Raw genomic sequence first — 18019 nt, forward strand, 5'->3', positions numbered from 1 at the left:
GACTTGCCACATGTGCCAGGCTGTGGGGAAGCCACAAACTGTAATAAAACCTGCATCCTAAATGCCCATACCGGATTTTGGGGAACCATTCAGCAGAGTGCTGGTGGATTGTGTGGGGGCCCTGCTGAAAACAAAAGGGGGCTACCAGTATCTTTTCACCATTATGGATGTGGCTACCCGATTTCCAAAGGCTATCCCTCTAAGAACTGTCTCTGCCAAGGTAGTGGTGGAGGGGCTAACCCAATCCTTTACCTGCTGAGATCCAGTCGGACCAGGGCACAAAATTTTATGTCCAGAATTTTTCAAAAGGTCATGGGTAATCTGGGCACAACCCAGCTAAAGTCCTCAGCCTACCACCCACAGTCACAAGGGGCTTTAGAGCAATACCACCAGCCCCTAAAGACAATAATCAGGGCATACTGCTATGAGTACCCCCACATGACTGGGAAAAAAGGCTGGGATTTTTCTGTTTGTCAGGGACTCACCCAATGAGTTCACTGGCTTTAGTCTCCTTGAATTAGTTTATGGACACGAGGTGAGAAGTCCTCTAAAACTAATCGCAGAGAGGTTTTTGGAGCACAGTGATGAATCTTCCCTGTTAGACTACATCCCCATGTTCTGAGAACAGCTCATGAAAGCCTGTGCGTTGGTTCAGGAATCCTAAAAGTCTCCCAGACAATTATGAAAAGGCAGGCAGATAAACATGCCAAGGCCAGAACATTTCAGTCCAGAGACCATGTGTTAGTGCTATTACCAATACAGGGAGAACCATTGAAAGCCCAGTTCAGTGGCCCATACAGAGTGATAAAGCGAATTATCGAGGTGAATTATATAATTGACACCCCAGATCTTAGGAAAAAGCAAAGGCTGTGCCACATCAATATGGTAAAATGGTATCACAGCCGGGAAGGGGACAAACAAGCACAGGTAGACCAAGCAGTCAGGAAAGAGGAGGGCAAAAGGGACATTTGAGGAGGAGTTAGAGGGAGGTCGGGAGGATTTCTAAATCGAACCCCCTACCATCCAGTTAGCTAAAACTGAAAAGTTAGGGAAATTAGACACTGTATTCTCCTATTTAAACACAGAACAGACAGGAAACCTAACAAGGCGGATCACATCATTTAAAGAGATCTGCAGGGACAAACCAGAGCGCACAACCCTAACCCTACATGATATGGATGTAGGAGAGACCACTCCATAAAACAAAATCCCTATCGCCTAGGTCCTAGGAAACTGACCCAGGTTCTGAAGGAAATTCAGTATATGCTGGAGCACAAGCTGATTAAGCCCAGTCACAGCAGTTAGGTTTCCCCAATTATGCTCGTGCCCAATCCCAGATAAAAAAAAAACTGAACCAGAGCACAGCTACGACAGTGAGACTGGTAAGTGTGTGTGTACAGTTTCTTTTTAATTTACGACTTCATAATGAAATGCTCCTGTTGTCTCATTTCATTTCGCGTGGTAGGGGGGTGTCACGCGAACCTGCATTGTTGAATGATAATCTTCTTTAATCCACTGACGGGAGATCGGAATTTATACTTTTTTTAAAAGCAATTTTAAAAAGAGCAGATAGAAGATGACTTTGCTAGCAGCTTAAGAGGCCCACCTAATTTGCAACACTGTGTCCTACATTGCAATGCCTGTGAGGAAGGAGATGAAATGTCTGCTGATCCCAGCAAGAACCAAGACCCAGAAAGTTTAAGGGAACTGTTTGTTCTTTTTCTTTTAGCAAAAAGAAATACTGCTAACCACTATGCTTGAATCACTGAGTGACTGTCATGTGATAAGCCTCTCCCCATCTGTGGACTTAAGCTTGTGTTTCTCTGTGGTAGCAAGGAGAAACATCTGGGCTCTGATACATGCAGACTCAAGTGGGGGTCCCCCTCTCTCTCTCTGCATTCCAGCTTGCAAGCTTCAAATCCTGCCTATTGACTGACCACCTTTGCATTCTCTGGCTACAATCAGAAATCCCTTTGAAGGAAATCATCCACATCCCTGTCTCCAAGAGACCCACTGAACCAGTCATCTACCTCTTCAGACTAAAAGCTTCAGGACCACCGGATTCAGCTAGAAGCCAGCCGAATCACCAAACCACATGGACTGTATACCCCCTTTTCTATAGACTCTAGCTCAACCAATCTACCTTTCCACACTCTGTAACCTATTTGTGTGTCTGTAAACCTCAAATATGTGTGTGTGAGTGAAAGTTGGTGCATTGTTTATTATTTTCATTAGCTCGGTTTAGGTACAATAAAGTTAACCTCTTTCTTTATTAAACTCAAGAAAACCTATCCGATTGGTTCTTGTTATGGTCATAGCAAGTAAGTAATCAAACACCTACTGAATTGGTCAGTATATCCATTATAAGGAAGAATTAACCTGTTGTAGTCAAACAAGGAGAGGGAAAAGAGGGATGCCCTTCGACCCCCCCCCCCCCCCACTTGACCGTAACACTTGTAATATTAAGTGTAGTGAGGCATCTTAGAGGGTCACATACTTTATTGAAAGAAATCGAACAGTATTGCACGTTATGTCATGTCAAATTTGAACTGTTATGTAATGTACTGCACAAATTTTATGAATAAAGTATATTTTTATCTACTGTTATTTCAATGTCAAATTGAAAAAAGTTAATTATCCAACCATTTGAATTAAGCAACCTTAAGAGACTGTAATTGCAAATTTGAAGATTTTGGGGTGTTTGAGCATTATTATTCCACCAGCCAACTGAGGTTTCATACATAGAATTACACATTACATAGAATTTTACAGCGCAGAAACAGGCCATTCAGCACAACAGCTCATGCCAGTGTTTATGCTCCACATGAGCCTCCTTACACCTTACTTTATTGCAACCTATGAACACATCCTTTTATTCCTTTCTGCCTCATTGTACTTAGCTAACTTCTCCATAAATGCATCTAAAATGACACATTTAGGATATAGGATGCAATAGAAGGAGATTTAATATAAACTATGATACTGTTTTCCACAGGAGAATTAAATGATGCTGTATCAGAGTATGAAGAGATAGGTTAAGTTTGTCCTCAACAAAGGAGGTTAAGTCACTGCTGGACAGCAGAACACTTTTCTAAAGTTTTGTCATTGGTATCAATATAAAGCAGACCAAAGTCAAGTATAAATATGGGCAAATTCTGTCTGCAGTGCCTTAGCCCCAGCCTGTGAACAACAAACCCTATTGTGAGAATTATAGGCAGATTAATGTTGTTGACACCACACTCACTAGGAACTGGTTCAAACTTCCCAAATTCTTTCACATAACACCCTCTCAGAATAATTTATTTCAATACCATCAGTCAGAGATTTTCACGTGGTCAGTTGGGCTGGATCCCTTCCTCCAGAGGTGAAAAGACCAGATGGCATTGAGAAGTTTACTGTTTAACATGTATTATTACTTGGAACTATTGCGAAGGAATAATCATTGTGATAGCTGCTTGAATAAAAATTGAAAATACTCCTACCTCAATAGGCCCAATCTGTAAATCAATGTCAATCTGCTTCTCCCGGATCTCTTTCAAAGAACCCATGATTATTCTTATATCATCCATATCATTGACTGGACGATTTAGTTTCTTAGAAGTTTCTTCTACAAAGATCAAAATATTATCCAGATGTGTTCTATATTCTTCATTGCAGTAGTGAGCATACCCAATCATCCAGGCTCTGCTTTCTTCAATCAAAGCTACCTTCAAATCATCTGTTCAAAAAAAATAAATTTTAAGCAACCCATTAAATAAATGACATTACTGTGGAATCTTTGAATACTGAGGGCAGAAAGTCTATGTGCGATATGCCCATGGCCACAAACAGAGGATATTTTTGATATCTTCAAAGACATAAGAAGGTACAAAACTTGAGTATTGCTGAAAAAAGAGACATGTTGTCGAAGCTTTTTGTCTTGCACTCATCAGGACAATCTGCAAGAAAACAAGGAAGGAAAATCAACAACTCATACTGCATAAGAGAGTGCTGATTGGTGGGCAAGTGAACTCTGATTGGTAGAGGCATTGCCATGGAGATTGCACTAGTTTACGGTGACTGACAGTTAACTGCCAAGCTTTGTTTGAAATTTAACCAGGCAGCTTGACTCTGATTGGTCAAGGCATTGCCCTGAGGAATGAACCCGCATTTTCCGGGCCTCCCCGCCGCGACCCCCGACACAGGAGGGCTCAGAAAATTCAGCCCCTTACTTTAAAGTCATACATTCTGGGTTGAAATTTATGTTGCTGCTGCCATGATTAGCAGCAGCTGTAAATAATGGCGGCCCACACGTGTAAGCTATGCCTCGCAGAGCCACTGCGATATTAAACACAGCGGCTCTTTTAAATGGCCGGAGCGGACTGCCCTCCCCCACCCCCCCCACCAACCCACCGATGACTTGGAGGGGCAGGCGGTTCGCTCTGGCAATGGCATCAGGTGCGACGCCATTTTTAAAGGGCATTGAGCCCTGTCGTTACAATTGCAATATTTAAAGAAACAGTGATCTGAAATTGATTTGGAAAATTTAAACAAATGTTTCTAGCCCCTCTCCCACCCCTCCAATAACCATATATTCATTCCTTGCCCTCTCCCCCCTGAAATACGTACCTTGTGCACCTGACCTTCTTCCACAAAGTTCACAAACTATGCACTTTACCCCTTCCCACCATTCCCTAAACCAATTGGTTAAGTTTGACCCCGCTCCTCACCTCCTGCACAGAGAAACTTACCTGCTGCCCCCTCCCCACCAGTGTCCCGCCTTGGATCTCCGGACAGAGATCCGAAGGCATGGGAGTGCCGGCCAGCAGCACCATTATCCAAGGGGGAGGGACGTCAGGAGCTGGTCGGATATTTATTCTTTAATTTACATTTACTTCACTATTTAGATTTGCCTCCCGTCGCCGAGCGGTGCGGGGGGTGCTGCCATGAGTCCTCACCACCGGCGGCAATATGCGGCCGGGCCTTCCAGGCGGCGTGACCTGTGGCAGGGCTTGCCGGAGGCATTTTCCGCACCCCCCCACCCACACCCCCGATGTCAGGGGTGGCTGTAAAATCCAGCCCTCTGTCTTTATTTTTACATTTCTATTATAATCTCCTGGGGCAAAATTGGACAGTCTCAGAAAATGGGTGCTAAATGTACTATTGAATGGCTGCATGCCTCAGCAAGTTAATGCGAGACTAGAACCACTTAAAGCTAGCCTGCACAACTTAAAGGGGAGGTGCATTCTGGTTGCAGCAGGTGATAGAGGTATCTGGGGAAGAGTGTCTGAGCAGGAAGAACAATGAATTATGGTCCAACGGGGCAGAGGACATGCTCCAAGGCTCATCGATGCATCACTGGAGGCCTTGATGCAGGAGGTCGACAGGAGAAAGGTCCTCCATCTACAGGGGGCCAGAAGGCCCTTCAGCCAAACATCGCAAAGGCAGTGGAAGCAGCTAGCTGTTGCAGTCAATGCCAGTAATGTAGACCTGAGGACCTGAATGCAGTGCAAAAAGAAATTCAATGGCCTCACACAAGTGGTCAAGGTGAGTAAATGCATCTGAACCACTAGCCTCACACACTGCTCAATGAAACACCTACCAACTTACCCATCAACAATCTCTATCAACCATGACTCATATCTCACATTCATAGCTACCCTCACACACTTAGCACTGCTGCCAGCCTCATACCCAGAGCCCACAGCTTGCACATCCTGTCAGCTATTCAACTATGACAGCCACAACACCCAAACAGACTCACACTCTCTGACACACTCCCCTCCCTCTTGCAAGACAAGGTGGCACATAACTGCAGACAGCAATATCCAACTGGAGGGGGACATGCACAGCTGCAAGTCCTTATCTCCATGGAAGAGACAGTGCTCACCATCATTGAAGCAGCTGGAATGAGGCCATGGCCAGTGGTGGGACTGAAACCATCGAAAATGACGGTATGCTCATACCTACCCCTCCTTCTCACATCCCAGTTGCTCCATGTCCCACAATCTCTTCTGATTTACAAGCTCTGGATGGTCTAAGCATGCACCTCATGCTTCCCTCCCATACCCACAGTACAATCCCACCCTAGTACCTTTCTTCTTTCAGATAATCAAAAACTGCAAGCTGATCAAGCAGGAGAAAGAAGTGAAAGAGGAAGAAGAGACTAGTGATTAAGAAACACAGTGGGGCAAATTTTACAGACCCCCTCAACGTCAGGGGTCGTGGCGGGCGGGTACCGGAAAATGCCATGGACCTCAACGCTGGGAAGGCCCGACCCGATATTGCCGACAACGGCGAGGCCTTGTGACGGCCCCCCGCCACTCAGCGACTGGAGCCCACTTTAAATATTTAAATAAATTTAAACAAATGAATTAAGTGCCTTCTCACTCCCACCATCTGTCCCGGTACGATATTGGTGCCGGTGGCCAGCACTTCCGTGCCTTTGGATCCCCATTCAATGTTGGTTTGGAATGTTTATTTTTGCAGTGGCTTTTATTGTAGCATTGTGGCCAAGAGGACATTGTGATGGTTGGTGGCAGATGGATGGTAAGGCATGGGACGGTTACTGAATGGGAAATTGGGGTTCTGTTCACTGGTAGCGCAGACAGATGAATTGATCACAGACAGCCTGGTCAGAACGGGGCTATGTTGATTTCCTCATCCTCCTCCTTCTCAGCTGGTCGCCGTATACCTGGTTGCAACCTCACGATGGCGAGTTTGTGCAGCATGCAGCAGATGATGACAAATCTTGAGACGCACTCTGGCGATTACTGCAAGGCTGCTCCAGACTGGTCCAGGCAGTGGAAGTATTGTTTAAGCACCCCAATGGTCTGTTTGATCACATCCCATGTTGCAGCATGGCTTTCATCTATGCATGCTCCCCATGTGCACTTGGGCTGCAAAGTGGAGTCATGAGCCAGGTGATCAGAGGATAGCCCTCTGGTTTGTCATGGTGGCACAAATGCAGACGGTACAGCAGACTGCCACAGAATGAAGGCATCATGGCTGGCAGGATACTGAGCATTGGCCTGTATGATGTGCTGAGTATTATCCCACACCAGCTGGACATTGAGAGAGTGGAATCACTTCCAGTTGTGGTACATTGCCAAATTAACATGCGCCACCTGCAAAGTGACATGCGTGCAGCCAATGGCAATCTGCACCATGGGAAAGCCTGCTACCCTCACGAAACTGCATGTTCTCTTTGCCTGCTTCCCTCTGGCAAGAGAAAATAAAATGTATTCAGTTCTCTTTGCATACAGAACCTCATACACAGTGGACGATGAACTTGGGAGGTGTTGCAAACATTACCTGTTCCAGCCTGGAAGGAGCCAGACACATAAAAGTTTATAGTCACGGTCACCTTCACAGCCACTGACAATACCGTCCTCTGTTCTGTAGCTGCAGTGGGTGGCAGATTTCTGTGAGCACCTCCTTAGTGAACAGGAGATGTCTGACACACTGTTCCTCACTGAGGTTGAAATAGGAGAATTGGTCCATGAAGACCCTGGGTGGATATGGCCTCCTAATGAGACCTCTTCTCCCCTTCCTCCTTCGCCCTCTTTGAGCAGCTTGCCCTCCTCTGTGTTGCCTCACCTGTTGTTCTGCAGGCCATGGGAGGTGAAAACTGCAGCACCCATGACTGGGAGCAAGTGGTCTGAACAGAATCCTTGAAGTAAGCAAAAAGTCCTTCAACATCTGCCACATCACTCGCTGGAGACTTCAGCAACTTCAATTAAGATAACTAACCACCAAACACTTCTACAAACTCAGTTAGAGCCAGTAGAAATCAATTGGTAACTAACGTGAAAGTAGATGATGATCTCTTTAACTAGCACTGCTGGGGAAGGTCCTTCCTGTGCGAGGTTGAAAGGACATTAGTTGGAGCACTGAGTTTCAAAACGGCTGTGCTGATGTCAAATTAGTGCTGCATGCTGATTGACACCACAACCTGCCTACTCCTAATGCACACATCCAGCACTGTGTTAATGACCTACCCAAAATGCAGTCCTGCGTGGCCCACATTAAGGCCGGAATTTTACGTTGGACAGGAGGTCACACCCACTAACCGAAAAGTCGGTGGTGAGCCCACCTCTGCCGGGCCTGGGAAGCTAGGCCAGGATTTTTCGCTCCCTAGGCCCTTACTTGGTCTTGAGTGGGACTTCCACCTCCTTGAGGCAGGAAGTCCTGCGCAATGGAGCTGCGAGCCAATCAATGGGCCAGCAGCTCTTAGTCCCAGCAGTGTCGCCGGGAGCGGTGGCCACTGCTGGGACTACATACACCCAGCGGAAGAAGATGAAGGACAGCCCTGGAAAAAAGTTTTTAGTGCCTTGCTGGGGACAATCGGCTGGGCCGCAGCAAGGCAAGGGGGTTGGTTGGGGGTTGGTTGGGGGATGGGGGGTGGGTGTTGTGAACTGGGGGCGGTTGGGACTTCGAGGGTGGCCCTCCGTGGGGCACAGGGTGCCCAATCAGGAGGGCCCCTCACCAGCCCACAAGAAGGCAGCCTGGTTTTACCAGGAGGAGTTCTTGGGGTCTTGCCATCCGGCCACCAAGGGTAAAATATCCACGGCGGCAGGAGGAGGCCCTTAAGTGTCGATTAATTGGTCACTTAAGGACCTTGATTGGCCTGGGGCAGCAGGCCCTTTCTCGCCACCATCCCAGGAGGTAGGAGGGGGTTGGGAACGGACCCCACCCCCCTGCCTCCCATTAAATTTTACACCCACTCCCGGCCACCAGTCTACTCATTTGGGGGCCGTAAAATTCCAGCCCAAGTGTGTGTTCACAGAGCACAGATGCCATTTTGGTACCGAAACAGTACCTGTAGTAATAAAAGTATAGGTGCTACACAACCAATTTTTACAGCCCCTATGTCCACATATATAATGAAACTGAAAATGCAAACTCCTCCCACCAATATGGCAATGATGCACTTTCACTCGTGGAAAAATTACAGCATAACATGTTTACAACAGTAGTTACCATTATAAATACAGATATCAGAACTAACAACAGAAAAAGTTGATCGAAGCTACATGCAGATGTAAGATTTTTAATTGCACACAGACTTAAGATTTTTAGTGAGATATAAACAATGAGAAATTGGACCACTGCAGCACCCATTTATCAGGCATAGAATGGCGGCTGAAGGGCTTAATATGGCATGTGGCGTATTTAGTGGCCGGCATGCACCATGTGCAGTATTGGTTAGAAAGCCAGGCCCAATGCCTGTACAGTTCGGGAATCTAACATCTATTTCAGGCTCTTCCTGAAATTGTTTGGCACCTGAGCAGTTAAACCAGCACTTCAACAAGACCACCAGAGTCTGCGACAAAAAAAGTAGGCAAAAATGTTTTTAGTCACCTCAATGTGTAGGAGTTCTACTTCTGACTCCACATTAAAACTGCAGGCCTCTGCCAGCCACCCTTCGCACCCTGACACCCCCCGCTCCCGCTCCCCACCCCTCCCGCCACCTTCCTGATTTCCTTCTGCCTAGACTCACGGTGGTTCTGCTGCTGCCATCCGCACTGGTCAATCTTCAGCCTCTTTGCAGCCAGTGCACTATCTCTTGAAGACACAAGTCATGTATGTAAGGCACAAGAAGACCAATTTTGTGTGGTTCTCTTGCTCATCGGTTTCAGCAAAATGGTTTGTGCTCGAAATTGGGCATGAACCAATTTCTAGGATGACATGTAATAATGCTGGTTTTGAAATCTATAATATTACTATCTTTTTTGTCTCACTTGGATCTAAATCCTTCATAGACTACTGCAGTTCTTCCAAATTTATCATATAGTCATAGAGTCATAGAGTCGTACAGCATAGAAACAGGCCCTTCGGCCCACCGCGTCCATGCCGACCATAATGCCTATCTATACTAATCCCACCTGCCTGCATTAATTCCATATCCCTCTATGCCTTGCTCATTCAAGTACCTGTCCAGATGCCTCTTAAATGTCGCTGCTGTTCCTGCCTCCACCACCTCCTCAGGCAGCTCATTCCAGATACCCACTATTCTTTGTGTGAAAAATTTGCCCCTTTGATCCCCTTTAAACCTCCTCCCTCTCACCTTAAATCTATGCCCTCTAGTTTTAGTCACCCCTACCATGGGAAACAGACTCTAGCTATCTACCCTATCTATGACTCTCATAATTTTATATACCTCTATCATGTCCCCTCTCAGCCTCCTTCGCTCCAGGGAAAACAGAACCAGCCTATCCAATCTCTCTTTATAACTCAGGCCCTCCAAACCAGGCAACATCCTTGTGAATCTTTTCTGCACCCTCTCTAGCTTAATCACATCTTTCCTGTAGTGCGGCGACCAGAACTGCACACAGTACTCCAAATGCAGCCTAACCAACGTCATGTACAACTGTAACATGACGTCCCAACTCTTGTACTCAATGCCTCGGCCAATGAAGGCAAGCATGCCATATGCCTTCTTCACCACCCTGTCTACCTGTGTTGCCACTTTCAGGGAACTATGTACTTGCACCCCAAGGTCTCTCTGCTCAACAACACTCCCCAGGGTCCTGCCATTCACTGTATATGTCCTGCCCTGGTTTAACTTCCCAAAATGCATCACTTCACACTTGTCTGCATTAAATTCCATCTGCCACTCCCTTGCCCACTTTCCCAGTTGATCTATATCCTGTTGTAACCTTAGACAATCTTCTTCACTGTCCACTATACCACCAATTTTGGTGTCATCTGCAAACTTACTAATCATGCCCCTTACATTCACATCCAAGTCATTAATATATATGACAAACAACAGAGGGCCCAGCACCAATCCCTGCGGCACACCACTGGTCACCGGCCTCCAATCTGAAAAACAACCCTCCACTACCACCCTCTGCCTCCTATCACCAAGCCAATTTTGTATCCAATTTGCTAGCTCACCCTGGATCCCATGTGTTCGAACCTTCTGGACTAGCCTACCATGCGGGACCTTGTCAAAGGCCTTGCTAAAGTCCATGTAGACAACGTCCATCGCCCTGCCCTTGTCAATCCTCTTGGTCACCTCCTCGAAAAACTCAAATTTGTGAGACATGATTTCCCAAGCACAAAGCCATGCTGACTATCCCTAATCAGACCATGCTTTTCCAGATGCATATAAGTCCTGTCTCTCAGAATCCCTTCCAATAACTTTCCCACCACTGATGTAAGGCTCACCGGCCTGTAGTTCCCTGGCTTATCCCTGCTGCCCTTCTTAAATAAAGGCACAACATTAGCTATCCTCCAGTCTTCCGGTACCTCACCCGTGGCTAACGACAATACAAAAATTCTCTGCAATTTCCTCCCTTGCTTCCCATAGCATCCTAGGATACACCTGGCCAGGCCCTGGGGATTTATCCACCTTAATGTGCTTCAATACCTCCAACACTTCCTTCTTTGTAATGTTGATATGCTCCAGGATATCGCTGTTCCCTCCCTTGAACTCACTAGCTTCCATGACCTTCTCCACGATAAATACGGACAAAAAATTTTCATTTAAGACCTCGCCCACTTCCCGTGGCTCCACACATGATTGCCACACTGATCCTTAAGGGGACCCATTCTCTCCCTAGCTACCCTTTTACTCTTAATATACTTATAGAATCTTTCAGGATTCTCCTTTATCTTATCTGCCAAGGAAATCTCATGGCCCCTTTTCGCCCTCCTAATTTCCTTCTTAAGTGTAGTCCTACATCCCCTATACTCCTCGAGGGACTCGCTCGATCCCAGCTGCCTATACCTGACATATGCCTCCTTCTTTGTCCTGACCAGACCCTCAATATCCCTCATCAACCAAGGTTCCCTAAACTTGCCAGCCTTGCCCTTCCATCTAACAGGAACATGCCGGCCCTGAACTCTTCCTATCTCACTTTTAAAAGCCTCCCACTTGCCAGACATCCCTTTACCTGTAAACATCCTCTCCCATTCAACTTTTGAGAGTTCCTGTCTGATGCCATCAAAATTAGCCTTCCCCCAATTTAGGACTTCAACCTGAGGACCAGTCCTATCCTTTTCCATAACTATCTTGAAGCTTATGGTCACTTATGGAATTATGGTCACTGGATCCAAAGTGCTCCCCCACTGACACATCAACCACCTGCCCATCCTCATTTCCTAAGAGGAGGTCGAGTGTAGCCCCTTCTCTAGTAGGGCCATCCACATACTGCTTCCGAAAACTATCCTGGACACACTTAACAAATACTTCCCCATCTGATCCCTTAGCACTAAGGCAGTCCGAGTCAATATTAGGGAAGTTAAAATAACCTACTATTACAACCCTATAATTCTTACACCTATCTGTGATTTCCCTACATTTATGCTCCTCCACTTCCTATTTTGAAAGATTTTTAGATAACGACGATTTTCTGTCTTCAAGTAGAAGGCGTTAGTCTTATGCAACATCAGAACAACCCTCAATCTGGCCCTTCACTTAATTTGAATGGAGGAAAACAAGGTAAGCAATCAAAATATTGTCTCCAATGAAGCACCACAACCATGTTTTTCTGGTCTTCATGTTGGTTGAACATGTAGAACATTCAAAGTTAAATATTGAAAAAGAAATTTAGGCACTATTCTTCAGGCAACTGAGTTTTTCTTTTGCTGGGACCAAATTAATGCTAAGCCAGAATTGAATTTAATGCTCACATTCCCATAGACTTTACAAGTAAGTGAAAATTGCACTTTGAACAAAATGTTGGATTATTTAAAATGTTCTTAAAATATTAGCAATTTTATCCAATTGCTTTTTTTTCTCCTTTATTTTACCTTTTTAAATGCCACAGCACTTAATCTCATAAGTCAAGCTCTGGAACAAATACCTGAACACAGTGCAAGAGCACCCATACATATGATCCTAGGTTCAGCTCGAATTTGGACTTGCAGGTTGTGATAAAACTTGATGTGGAATTCAAAGTCAGACAGTGAAGGGTAATCTTTTATTAACTCTGCAAGAGTCTTTTCACGATCTTGCTTCCAGATGTGATTGTAGTTGCTGAATTTTTCGAGAATTTCTTGTAGGCCCTAGAACAGGAACAGTCAAACCAAAAACTTGAGAATTCTAAGTACATTTTTCCTTTTCAAGTATTTATCCAATTCCTTTTTGAAAGTTATTATTGAATCTGCTTCCACCACCCTTTCAGGCAGTGCATTCCAGATCTTCATAACTCTCTGCACTTTCTTTTCCTCACATCACCTCTTTTGCCAATTACCTATGCCACTGGAAACAGTTTATCCTTATTTATTCTATCACAACCCTTCATGATTTTGAATACCTCAATCAATCTCCCCTTAACCCTCTCTGGGCTATGGAAAACAGAACCAGTTTCTCTAGTCTCTCTACATAACTGGAGTCCTTCATCCCTATTATAATTCAAGTGAATAAAAACAGAAAATACTGGAAATGTTCAGCAGGTCGGGAAACATTGGTGATGAGAGAAACAGAGTTAACATTTCAGGTCAATGACTGAAAAGACTTGTGCATGCACGCCCACCAGATCTTTCTATCCCTGCACCCCTTTTAAAATTGGACCATTTATTTTACACTGCCTCTCTTCATTCTTCCTATCAAAGTGAAACACTTCACACTTCTCCATGTTAAATTTCAACTGCCATGTGTCTGCCTATTTCACCAGTCTGCCTATGTCCTGCTAAAGACTGTGACTAACCTCCTCACTGATCACTACATTTTCGAGTTACGTATCATCTGCAAACTTTGAAACTGTGCCCTGTATACCCAAGTAGTAATATAAATTAAAAAGAGAACATTTTGTAAACATTACCAAATATTTTACCCTGTATTTAATGCAAAAACAACTTACAAACTTAGCCCCAGAAAGTTGAAAGTAGTCATCATGCAGCAATTCTTAAGTTTGTTCAGTAAATTACTTGTTCAGGAAGTGACCTTGATGAGCCCAATTGCTTTTTCTTGATTTAAGGTTTCTTATTCACCTGCACTTTTACCCTCTTATCCTTGTTTCTTGGCTAAACACCGTCCTTCCTTGGCCGAGAGAAGGGACTGTGAATGCTAATCCATAACTGGCAGTCAGGCAGAGTGCTTTTGGGGTAAGGAGTGTCTTACTAGTTACTTTTCCTCTCCCAGATATGCCAAGTTTCAGGACTGTGTGGTCCTTCATCAGGCTCAGCCAAGATCTGATGAAAATTGTCATCTCCACTAATTGAATGAGGTTCAGATAAGGCTGGGATTCAAATACAAGTACTGCAAATGAGAGTCCAGTACTCTTTTTATTTTATTCATTCATGGGATGTAGGCGTCACTGGCCAGGCCAGCATTTATTGCCCATCCCTAATTGCCCTTGAGAAGGTGGTGGTGAGCTGCCTTCTTGAACCGCTGCAATCCATGTGGGGTAGGTACACCCACATGGTAGGTGTTAGGAAGGGAGTTCCAGGATCTAGACCCAGCGACAGTGAAGGAACGGCGATATCGTTCCAAGTCAGGATGGTGTGTGACTTGGAGGGGAACTTGCAGGTGGTGGTGTTCCCATGTATTTGCTGCCCTTGTCCTTTTAGTTGGTAGAGGTCATGGGTTTGGAAGGTGCTGTCTAAGGAGCCTTCGTGCATTGCTGCAGTGCATCTTGTAGATGGTACACACTGCTGCCACTGTGTGTCGGTAGTGGAGGGAGTGAATGTTTGTAGATGGGTTGCCAATCAAGTGGGCTGCTTTGTCCTGGATGGTGTCGAGCTTCTTGAGTGTTGTTGGAGTTGCACCCATCCAGGCAAATGGAGAGTATTCCATCACACTCCTGACTTGTGCCTTGTAGATGGTGGACAGGCTTTGGGGAGTCAGGAGGTGAGTTACTCGCCTCAGCATTCCTAGCCTCTGACCTGCTCTTGTAGCCACGGTATTTATATGGCTACTCCAGTTCAGTTTCTGGTCAATGGTGGCCCCTAGGATGTTGATAGTGGGGGATTCAGCGATGGTAATGCCACTGAATGTCAAGGGGAGATGGTTAGATTTTTTCTTGTTGGAGATGGTCATTGCCTGGCATTTTTGTGGTGCAAATGTTACTTGCCACTTATCAGCCCAAGCCTGGATATTGTCCAGGTCTTGCTGCATTTCTACACGGACTGCTTCAGTATCTGAGGAGTCACGAATGGTGCTGAACATTGTGCAATCATCAGCGAACATCCCCACTGCTGACCTTATGATTGAAGGAAGGTCATTGATGAAGCAGCTGAAGATGGTGGGGCCTAGGACACTACCCTGAGGAACTCCTGCAGTGATGTCCTGGAGCTCAGATGATTGACCTCCAACAACCACAACCATCATCCTTTGCGCTCGGTATGATTCCAGCCAGCGGAGGGTTTTCCCCCTGATTCCCATTGACAGTTTTGCTAGGGCTCCCTGATTCCCATATTCGGTCAAATGCTGCCAAAATGTCAAAGGCAGTCATTCTCACCTCACCTCTTGAGTTTAACTCTTTTGTCCATGTTTGAACCAAGGCTGTAATGAGGTCAGGAGCTGAGTGGCCCTGGCGGAACCCAAACTGAGCGTCACTGAGCGGGTTATTGCTAAGCAAGTGCCGCTTGATGGCACTGTTGATGACACCTTCCATCACTTTACTGATGATTGAGAGCAGGCTGATGGGGTGGTAATTGGCCGGGTTGGACTTGTCCTGCTTTTTGTGTACAGGATATACCTGGGCAATTTTCCACATTGCAGGTTAGATGCCAATGTTGTAGCTGTACTAGAACAGCTTGGCTAGGGGCGCGGCAAGTTCTGGAGCACAGGTCTTCAGTACTATTGCCGGAATATTGTCAGGGCCCATAGCTTTTGCAGTATCCAGTGCCTTCAGTCGTTTCTTGATATCACGCGGAGTGAATCGAATTGGCTGAAGTCTGGCATCTGTGATTCTGGGGACTTCAGGAGGAGGCCGAGATGGATCATTAACTCGGCACTTCTGGCTGAAGATTGTTGCAAATGCTTCAGCCTTATCTTTCGCACTGATGTGCTGGGCTCCCCCATCATTGAGGATGGGGATATTTGTGGAGCCACCTCCTCCAGTTAGTTGTTTAATTGTCCACCACCATTCACGGCTGGATGTGGCAGGACTGCAGAGCTTAGATCTGATCCGTTGGTTATGGGATTGCTTAGCTCTGTCTATCGCATACTGCTTACGCAGTTTGGCATGCAAGTAGTCCTGTGTTGTAGCTTCACCAGGTTGACACCTCATTTTGAGGTATGCCTGGTGCTGCTCCTGGCATGCCCTCCTGCACTCTTCATTGAACCAGGGTTGGTCTCCTGGCTTGATAGTAATGGTAGAGTGGGGGATATGCCGGGCCATGAGGTTACAGATTGTGGCTGAGTACAATTCTGCTGCTGTTGATGGCCCACAGTGCCTCATGGATGCTCAGTTTTGCATTGCTAGATCTGTTCGAAATCTATCCCATTTAGCACGGTGATAGTGCCACACAACACGATGGATGGTATCCTCAATGTGAAGGCGGGACTTCGTCTCCACAAGGACTGTGCGGTGGTCACTCCTACCAATACTGTCATGGACAGAAGCATCTGCGGCAGGTAGATTGGTGAGAATGAGGTCAAGTATGTTTTTCCCTCGTGTTGGTTCCCCCACCACCTGCTGCAGACCCAGTCTAGCAGCTATGTCCTTTAGGACTCGGCCAGCTCGGTCAGTAGTGGTGCTACCGAGCCACTCTTGGTGATGGACATTGAAGTCCCCCACCCAGAGTACATTCTGTGCCCTTGCCACCCTCAGTGCTTCCTCCAAGTGGTATTCAACATGGAGGAATACTGAGTCATCAGCTGAGGGAAGGCGGTAGGTGGTAATCAGTAGGAGGTTACCTTGCCCATGTTTGACCTGATACCATGAGACTTCGTGGGGTCTGGAGTCGATGTTGAGGACTCCCAGGGCAACTCCCTCCCTACTGTTTACCACTGTGCCACCACCTCTGGTGGGTCTGTCCTGCCGGTGGGACAGGACATACCCGGGGATGGTGATGGCAGTGTCTGGGACATTGTCTGTAAGGTATGATTCCGTGAGTATGACTATGTCAGGCTGTTGCTTGACTAGTCTGTGGGACAGCTCTCCCAACTTTGGCACAAGCCCCCAGATGTTAGTAAAGCGGAATTTGCAGGGTCGACAGGGCTGGGTTTGCCGTTGTCGTATCCGTTGCCTAGGTCGATGATTCCTTTTTATTGACTTCGTAGCGGTTAGGTACAACTGAGTGGCTTGCTAGGCCATTTCAGAGGGCATGTAAGAGTCAACCACGTTGCTGTGGGTCTGGAGTCACATGTAGGCCAGACCAGGTAAGGACAGCAGATTTCCTTCCCTAAAGGACATTAGTGAACCAGATGGGTTTTTACAACAATCGACAATGGTTTCATGGCCGTCATTAGACTAGCTTTTTAATTCCAGATTTATTAATTAAATTCAAATTACACCTTCTGCTGTGGTGGGATTCGAACCCATGTCCCCAGAGAAATACCCTGGGTCTCTGGGTTACTCTGCTTATACCATAATACATTTTAGGAATTACCTTCGAAACAAATATCTCAAGTGAATGAAAAATTACTATGAGCATCTACCTTACAAATTTTGATGTCATGTTCCTCCCCCTATTATTTTAACAGGCTTTTACCCATTCCAAACAAACAATATTTCACTAAAATAACAGAAAGTGCAATTATATATGACTTCATTTAAGCACTTAAACATCAATCACAGTAATTTGCAGGCTAATGATCTTACCTTTCTAAATGAATTGACAGATGATGAAATAAGAGAAACCAGCTTAATTATCTCTTTATTTTCTGAAATTATCTTGTAGTAATTGTTAGGTTGGGCATAGGCAGCAACCATATCTGGCACAGTATTATCTGCACATGAAAATAATACAGATCATTTAGTTTGTATTCTATCATATCAGGATATCCAAAAATACTATGGAAAACAACTTACTTTGAGATGCAGTCATTATTGCTATGTACACACAGCAATTTCCCACAAAAGCAATGAGATCAAAGACCAGATAATATGTTTTCGTGGTGTTGGTTGAAGGAAATACA

The 18019-nt window shown here is 45.6% G+C and overlaps 1 protein-coding gene across 1 annotated transcript in view; it reads right to left on the minus strand.

The window, feature by feature from the left end:
• The window catches only part of LOC137378592 (dynein axonemal heavy chain 5-like), a 334675-nt gene that overhangs the window by 200748 nt on the left and 115908 nt on the right, over window positions 1-18019 (minus strand). The window contains exons 22-24 of the mRNA XM_068048894.1: window positions 17703-17830; window positions 12795-12996; window positions 3483-3718 (exon numbers count right to left, since the gene is read on the minus strand). Of these exons, the coding sequence (XP_067904995.1) occupies window positions 3483-3718; window positions 12795-12996; window positions 17703-17830 (566 nt within the window). The remainder of the gene's footprint in view (window positions 1-3482; window positions 3719-12794; window positions 12997-17702; window positions 17831-18019) is intronic.

The sequence above is a fragment of the Heterodontus francisci genome, chromosome 17 (genome assembly GCF_036365525.1).
Source record: "Heterodontus francisci isolate sHetFra1 chromosome 17, sHetFra1.hap1, whole genome shotgun sequence".
In the NCBI taxonomy this organism is placed as follows: Eukaryota; Metazoa; Chordata; class Chondrichthyes; order Heterodontiformes; family Heterodontidae; genus Heterodontus; species Heterodontus francisci.